The 8300-nt window shown below is 36.8% G+C and overlaps 2 protein-coding genes across 5 annotated transcripts; one reads left to right on the plus strand and one right to left on the minus strand.

Moving 5' to 3' along the window:
* Positions 1-346: 346 nt before the first annotated feature.
* On the plus strand, positions 347-5197 carry LOC137809948 (uncharacterized). Of its 4 annotated transcripts, none has more exons than XM_068611012.2 (3): positions 347-413; positions 496-567; positions 1587-5197. In XM_068611012.2, exon 3 carries the CDS (start codon positions 1676-1678, stop codon positions 5150-5152), a length of 3477 nt encoding a protein of 1158 aa, XP_068467113.1. In that variant the 5' UTR covers positions 347-413; positions 496-567; positions 1587-1675; the 3' UTR covers positions 5153-5197. The 4 variants fall into 4 exon arrangements, with proteins under 4 accessions (XP_068467113.1, XP_068467115.1, XP_090154111.1 ...); XM_068611014.2 differs by having other exon boundaries at positions 1599-5197; XM_090297985.1 differs by having other exon boundaries at positions 349-413; positions 507-567.
* A 546-nt stretch (positions 5198-5743) lies between these two features.
* LOC137809949 (expansin-like B1) lies at positions 5744-8062 on the minus strand. Its single transcript, XM_068611015.1, has 4 exons — positions 7730-8062; positions 7048-7154; positions 6422-6736; positions 5744-6142 (listed from the first exon to the last, which is right to left on the minus strand). Exons 1-4 carry the CDS (start codon positions 7863-7865, stop codon positions 5945-5947), a joined length of 756 nt encoding a protein of 251 aa, XP_068467116.1. The 5' UTR covers positions 7866-8062; the 3' UTR covers positions 5744-5944.
* Between the last annotated feature and the right edge of the window lie 238 nt (positions 8063-8300).

An 8300-nucleotide genomic window follows, 5' to 3' on the forward strand; every position in this document is an offset into this window, starting at 1 on the left:
GATGATTTTTTTAAAACTTACCCTTGATTAATACATAAGTTATATATATATATAAAATTATTAATACTATATTAAAATTATCGTAATATATAATTTAAAAAATATCTTTAATATTGTTATTAATTATAAATTTAGAGTAATATCAAAATAAAATATTACTATAAGATTTTTTTATATGAAAATTTTCATGGCATATCAGTTAAGAAATAAATGTACCAGTATAATTTCATCCTTCTTAAAAGAAATCAGAAATTATTAAATATTTAAAACCTTTTAAAAATAAATAAAAAAAACAGACCTTAGGAAACACCACCAATATAAATATGTCATATACAAATTAATCTGAATAGGTTATGAGACTCTTGCATTCCTAATCCTCTATTTGCCATTGTCTGTTTCAAGGGTTCCTCTATGTAACCACTTCATTTTTCACAACCTTTTATTTTCGATTTTGTTCTCTTTGTTCTTCTTTCGATTTCAATTTTACTGTTTCAGGACGTTATCAGAATTGGGAGCTGCTGCTTTCTGATTGTCGGTTCTCCTCCTCTGCCAGGGATTTTGTCCAAGGTACCATCGTCTTACATCATACCATTCATCTACTTTGCATATACTGTTTATCTTTGGAGGGGGAAAAATGTAGCCCGGGAATTGGAAGTACATTGCAGTGTTGAGTAATGTTCAACCGCAATTTTACGCCATTTGTTTTGAATGAATAGGTTATGTGCATGAGGGTATTTGACATGGACATGACTTTGGGAGAGAGGGGTGTTTTGTGAAAGTATGAGGGTTGCTCATGGTCTTTATTGTGGGTAATCGATGGTCCTCTAAAGGATCGAGGTGTGGTCATCTCCGGTTTGGAGGGCCTTTTTTGCTCAACTGAGGTGTGAATATCAATAGCACCTTGGCAGGGTATTGTGTTATTAATGGAATGCAATGGAAAATATAGCTATCCATATGATGAGATAGCCATATTATCTACAGAGAAGGTTCAAAGAAAGAAGAAGAAATTCACCACCATCTCCTCTTGTCACTATTTCGTGCCTTAATTTTTTTTTGCCCACACAAAATTGTGCAACTTGGAGTTAGTTATTTTTTCTTTTCCTCCTTTCTGCAGAAACATGTCAATTAGGGCATAACCGATTTTTTCTGGTCATTATTTCCCACTTTTGCCTCTGTTCCACCTGGTCTCATAACCCTACTCTCTCCCTCTCTCTCTCTCTCTGTCTCTCTCTGTCTGTTGTTTTGTTTTACATTTTGATGATAGGAGTGTCTGGGGAGTGTGTAGTCAAGAAAAAGTGTTGGTTCACTCTTTTTACTGGTTTACAACCGAGAGTTCATGTTATTTTTTTATTTGCGACATTGTTGAGAAGTGTCCAACACATCATGAAGGCATGTTGTGTTGTGTCCAACAAGTATTTGACTTCTCCATAGACTTATCTATAGATGTGTCCATGCTTCTTCCTAAAGCAACTTCTTTAGTGTTTTCTTAAAAGATCATTTTACACTTTAATTCTTTCTATGGAAGTTATGATTAAGTTGTTAATCTATATGGAAATATTCATTGCTTTCTTTTTTCTTATTTAAAGACTTTTCGACAGTGCACATGATTTTTTCTATCTCTTGTTGAGAGAATGGGAGTTTGAAGATTGTGCTCAATCCAGAGTCCTCGAGAGAAATGACAACACCAGAAAATAATGGTCATTGTAAAGAAGAAAGATATGACTCATTGATGGAGGATGGGCACACTTTCCTTCTTAGGCCGGTGTATAAGCGGCGTAAAGTTTCCGCCATTCGTGATTTCCCTGATGGATGTGGACCATCTGCTTCAAGGATTGAGGAAGTATCAAATATAAATATTGCAGATTGTGGTTCTGTTAATGGTACAATTGTTGAGGTTAAGAACGGTGAACATTTAGCAGGTGTGAAAACCTGTGAAAATGATGGTTGGCATTCTGAGCCAAACAATTTGCTTTATACGGAGACTCTTGGCGTAACAGTTGACAGTGGTTTGAATAAGGACAACCCCATGGTCTCATCCTATCATGTGGATGGATCTACTGCTGAAGACAGACTGGAAATAGGGACTCTTAGCCAAACTGCTGATCGTGGATATACTGCTGAAGATAAACCAGGAATGATGACTATTAGCCAAACCTCTGATTGTGGTTTGAACCAGGAAAGCCCTGTAGATTCATCTCATAGAGTGGATGGACATATTGCCGAAGGCGAAGCTGCAAAAGTGACTCTTGGTTTGAATCAGGAAAACCCTGTGGTCTCATCTCATCAAGTGGATGGGTCTACTCCGGAAGATAACCCTGCAAAAGTGAAGCTTGGCCAAACAAAGGACTGCAGTTTGAATCTGGAAAACTCTGAGGTCTCATCACATCAAGTGAATGGGTCTATTGCAGAAGATGAACTTACAAAAGTGACTATTGTTGAGCGAACAACTGACTGTGGTTTGAATAAGGAAAACCTTGTGGTCTCGTGTCGTCAAGTGGACAGCCCTACTGCAGAAGATAAACCTGCAAAAGTGCCTTCTTTGGACCCGGAAACTTTGAATACAGAGTTTGCAAGAACATCAAACACTGGAAAATGTGACTCCTCTTATGAGTTGAAGTCATCTTCTCCAGCGGGTGAGATTGCTGTGCCCGGGGATTCGAAACACTTATTATCCAATGCCAATATATCTGCTCCCAGTGCATGTATGGTGGAACCTATAACTAGAAGGTATCTTCCACAAAGAAAAGTTTCAGCTGTTAGAGACTTTCCTCCTTTATGTGGACGTAATGCTCCACGTGTCGGTAAGGACAAGCATGTGTGTCTAGAGGGGACCTCTTCTTTGGATAACAAGACAGATGGTCAACGGAACCTGGCTGTAGATGACAATTCATTGAAAAAAGTAACAGCTACTGATGTAAAAGAAGGTAAAAGTAACATTCAGGATGAATATAATTGCAATAGAAAGGTTGTTGACATCGATCAACCTGATTCTGAAAGAAATGCTGCAGAGAGATTGAAAAAGCTCCAGGCATGTGAACTATCGTCTGAGATGAAAAAGTCACCAGAAAATGAGAGAGAAAGGTATGCTACTCCCCCTGCAACAAGTAATCATCATCAGATCAAATTAAATTCTAAGGCGGTGGTAAAAGAGAATAATAGGGTCGAGACAAAGCCTTTGAGTATATCTCGTTCTAACCATAAGTTGAAAGGGAATTTTAATAGATTGCAGGTCTCATCACAGAGGAAAGTAATACTAGGTTTGATGGCTGATTCAGAATGTCCGTGGAGATCTGATAAAGGTTCCTCCAAATCTAAGTTGGTTGTTGGTAATAGTAAAGGCAAGAGAAAGAAAGGGGATTCTTTTGCATTGCCTGATAGGTCTAAAACAGATATCAAGATTACAGGTGCCTTGAATGATTCTGAGAAGAAGCCTTTGAAAAAGAAAAAGGGAAATGCTGCTTCCGAAGGTATGGGTGAATTAGTACTTTGGGAAAAGGATAATTATCTTGAGCAGCCTAATGAATGTGATAACACTCTTCAAATTGTCCTGAGATCAAATGAGTTCGATGTAAACATTACTCCCTCTTCTCATTCTAATTTCACTGGTGATGAGAATGACCCAAATGTGACCCGAAAAAAAGTGAGGGAAACATTACGGTTGTTTCAAGTTATTTGTAGAAAGCTTTTACAGGAAGTAGAATCAAAGTTAAATGAGCGAGCCAATAGTAAGAGAGTTGATTTAGTAGCTTCAAGGATCCTTAAGGAGAATGGGAAATATGTCAACATAGGCAAGCAAATACTAGGCTGTGTTCCTGGTGTTGAAGTTGGTGATGAATTTCAATATAGAGTGGAGCTTAATATAGTTGGCCTTCACCGTCCAATTCAAGGTGGGATAGATTATGTGAGACACAATGGTATGATCCTTGCAACCAGTATTGTTGCATCAGGGGCCTATGCTGATGAGTTGGATAATTCGGATGTGTTGACATATACAGGGCAGGGCGGAAATGTGATGAACAATGATAAAAACCCTGAAGATCAGAAGCTTGAGCGGGGCAATCTTGCTTTGATGAACAGTAGTGTTGAAAAGAATCCTGTTAGAGTAATTCGTGGCTCTGAGTCAATGGATGGAAAGTGTAGGACTTATGTTTATGATGGACTGTACATAGTTGAGTCAGGTTGGGATGAACACGGACCACATGGGAAGAAAATTTTTAAGTTTCGACTGCGAAGAGAAGCTGGTCAACCAGAGCTTCCTTTTAGAGAAGTGAAGAAATCTAAGAAGTTCAAAACTAGAGAAGGTATATGTGTTGCTGATATTTCTTTTGGAAAAGAACGAATTCCGATATGTGCTGTGAACACCATAGATGATGAAAAACCTCCTCCGTTTAATTACATAACTAGCATGATATACTCCAAATTCAATCTCGTTCTTGCCGAAGGATGTGATTGTATTAATGGATGCTCAGATTCGGAGAAATGTTCGTGTGTAGTGAAAAACGGGGGAGAGATTCCATTCAATCACAATGAAGCTATTGTACAAGCAAAGCCTCTAGTCTATGAGTGTGGACCTACATGCAAGTGTCCTTCTACGTGCCATAATAGAGTCAGCCAACTTGGCATAAAGTTTCAGCTTGAAATATTTAAAACCAATACAAGGGGATGGGGTGTGAGATCCCTTAGTTCAATCCCTTCAGGAAGTTTTATCTGTGAATATATAGGGGAGCTTCTTGAAGAAAAGGAAGCTGAACTAAGGGCAGGTAATGATGAGTATCTTTTTGATATTGGAAATAACTACAGCAACAGTGCTCTCTGGGATGGTCTTTCGACTCTCATGCCGGATGCACAGACAAGTTCATGCGATGTTGTGAAGGATGGTGGTTTTACTATTGATGCTGCTGAGTTTGGCAACGTAGGGAGATTCATTAACCATAGTTGCTCCCCTAATATAATTGCTCAGAACGTCCTTTCTGATCATCATGACACCAGAATGCCTCACATAATGTTCTTTGCTGCTGATAACATTCCTCCTTTGCAAGAGCTGACTTACGATTACAATTACGAAATAGATCAAGTCTTTGATTCTGATGGCAATATAAAAAGGAAGTATTGTTACTGTGGTTCTGCTGAATGTACTGGCAGGATGTATTGATGGCGAACAAGCTTGATTAATGAAATCGTGTTTTTTTTAGAACTAGTGCAAAAGCTTCATTGATATCAAACAAACTCCAACTTCAATTTGAGCAACTACTGTTGTTGATGTTCATACCTCTATCCAGACTCGGTTTGAATAAACAAGTATTTACATTAGAAGATAATTAAAAATAAAATAAAATAAAGTTGTTTTTATAAATTAAATTACAACTAACTTTTATAGCAAATCTCATCCAACCTCTGTAAAAATGGAGAAGTGGAAATTGTTTTTAATTTGTGAAAATGTTTGTTCTATTTTTTTAAATTTTTTTATTTTCTTCTATAAGTATTGTTTAGATATCACCTTGTGCGATTCTTTAGTGGTTCCTCCAAAAATTTCTCAATTTAATCGATCCTTTAGTTTTTCTGCTTTATTTTTTTGGTTGGAATTGTTTGTGCTGGGTACTCTAACTATATTATTATGTTAGCAATACCATTACGTTTTTGTTTAGAGGATAATTAATAATGATGCATGTTTGTCTCGAGGATTATTCATTTGCCAGTGCGCATGACCTATGAATATAATTTCAACCATAACATTGTTGAAGGATTTCTTATTAACATTAGCAGAGCAGCAGTTTTTATTTATTCATATTATGCATTCCCACAGTTTTGGTCCCCAACAGAAAGAGCACTAGATCCAGTCACCACAAAGGAACATTCTAAGAATTACACAAACCATTAACAACAAAACACTAGTAATCTAGTCACCATCTACATTCGTGAAATCATCAGAAACTGTCTTTTCCTTTTAACCAAGTTGAATTTCTGAGTCATAAACAGCTCCACCCTCCCAATTGCCAGAGATAACATTCTTGGATTGCACCCAATACTGCTCTGCATTACCACTCAATTGGAACCTCAACTTGATGTCACCCCTTGGCGGATTCTCGGCATCAAACACAGTACCAAATGCCCTGCGCATTCGCCTCCATTCTTGGCACTCTTCCTACTCCATTAACATTTCAGCAAACCCAATTCAGTTTCAAAAAAGTTATTGAACACAAACATCTATCATAGTACGAGTTGTTGTTGTGTATGGAAAAGTTTATGGTACAATTGTTGTGCTTTTAAACCATAATTTAACAGGCATACACCATCATTGTAAATGGTTAGTCTATAAGAAATAATGTTTGGTTGAGATAAGTATTATAAAATCAACATATTTACTCTCCATAAGGTAATATGGTTGGGTGGTAGTATAAAAAAGTTTAGTATTTGCTTATACCTGCCACAACTCAACAGCAGTGATGTCGTGAGTTCCACCAATATAGAGAATGAGAATGGCCAAGTAGTGAGGGTTTCTGCTGTGTTCATGGACCTTGACCAAGAGGTTATAGCCACCGTATCTACAGGGGACCCTTCTGTATTCTACATCCACTACACCGTATTTGAATAGCTCAGCAGATGCATAAGTGTTTCTCCCCAATTTTGAGTAGCCACGTGGACTCATTATAAAGTCTGTTCTGTCACCCTCACCATAATCTGTCACCACCACGTATGCTCCATTCTCATCGCAGAATTGTGGTATTTTGCACCTAACCTGATTATTCATCACCCTTTTTTTTATATCACAAATAAAGGAAGCAACTTCTTCTGGAGATTGGCAAACTTTTTCTTTTATACTGTTTCAATCATGAAGTAGTCTTCTTTCACTGACCATTTTATTGATTATTATGATGATAAAAAGGAAAGATATTATCATATGTATGATTTGAAGGATCCAGTTAAGTAATTCTTAATCTACTTTTTTTCTTTTAAACTGAATATTTTACTTGAAAGAAGCATGTTTTGAAGTGCTAATATTTTTAAATGAAAAAGGCTACATAATAGTGATTTATTGAGTGCAGTAACCTGATAACATGCCCCACAACCAGATCCATTCTTCCATAGCCAAGACACGCCTGCGACACTGCCATCGTTTACTGTTTTTCCATATTCGCCAAAGCCACAAGCTCCCCCTAAAACATCATTAATTCACCAGTCAGATCATGTGTGTTCAAAAGTAGTATAGTGTCTCACTTGAACATTTTATTGTCCACTCTTTGCCCTTTTTCCTAAAGGAGGAGCATGCATGTCCACAACTAAATTCTTCAAACAAATTTTCCCTATTTCAGAAATAAAGTCATTGCAGTTTGAATATATCCGGAACAATGTGTAAAAAGAAAAAAAGATGTCACATCCTAATCCCAATGCACTTTAAATAAGTTCAATTTCTCAGTAATTTTTTTTACTCGGTTATCTAAATAAAGAACATGGTTTTTATAGCAATTCTTATAAAAATGAATGAACTTGTACTTTTTATACACTATATACATGGCAAATATACTTAAATAGTATGTAAATAAAATCATACTGTTTAGTTATCTAAAATTTGTGACACTTATTTAACAGAAGCTATTTACTATTGGAAATAACATCTATATATCAGTTATGCAAGTTTTGTCCATTATATATACACAGACAATATAAAAATGTGCTTGGTATACACCATACATGTACAAGTGCAAGAATAGATGGAAAAGAAGGTTCATACTTGGATTTCCATAACAATCTGCGCTACCATAATAGGTTGCTCTTGAGCAAGTAAAGGAGTCCTGAGAGGTACACAGGGCAGGTAAGAGCAGTGTGACACAGAGCAGGCCAAGTTGGTGCTTAAAATTAAGTTCCATGTTAAAACAAAAGGAAGAGAGGAATGCAACAAATTTTAGGACTGATCAATGCTAGAAAATATAGCATACAAGTGAATCAGGAATAACTGTGAACAAGAGAAGGCTTTATGGAATAGAAAGCAAACATGTAGAGTTGTATATATAGTACTGGTCCGAGGGCTAGGTGGTTGGCATTTTTTTTTTCTTTAACTGGGGACTATGAATATGCAAGAGGATTGGAATAATGACGTGTCATGTAGACCCTCTTGTTGACCCCTCACGGGCCAGGCTCATCATATCATATATTACAGTCAATTTCTTATTACAATGGAGAATGCCTAACTTTGTTCTTTTCCTAACAGTTTTTCGGATGATCTCTGCACTTGCAGCTTAACTCAAGGTTCGGAGTCCTCATAGGGCTTTTAACCAAACAAAATAATGAAAAATAAGATATTG

This window comes from Phaseolus vulgaris, chromosome 2 (assembly GCF_051622355.1).
Source record: "Phaseolus vulgaris cultivar YP4 chromosome 2, ASM5162235v1, whole genome shotgun sequence".
Taxonomy (NCBI): Eukaryota; Viridiplantae; Streptophyta; class Magnoliopsida; order Fabales; family Fabaceae; genus Phaseolus; species Phaseolus vulgaris.

Excerpts from the sequence above, each read along its gene's own strand:
- LOC137809948 (XM_068611012.2), top strand. The coding sequence starts at position 1,676 with ATGACAACACCAGAAAATAATGGTCATTGTAAAGAAGAAAGATATGAC.
- LOC137809949 (XM_068611015.1), bottom strand. The coding sequence starts at position 7,865 with ATGGAACTTAATTTTAAGCACCAACTTGGCCTGCTCTGTGTCACACTG. Across the intron at positions 6,737-7,047 it reads GTTGTGGGGCATGTTATCAG|GTTAGGTGCAAAATACCACA; the intron begins GTTACTGCACTC and ends ATGAATAATCAG. Across the intron at positions 6,143-6,421 it reads CTGCTGTTGAGTTGTGGCAG|GAAGAGTGCCAAGAATGGAG; the intron begins GTATAAGCAAAT and ends TTAATGGAGTAG.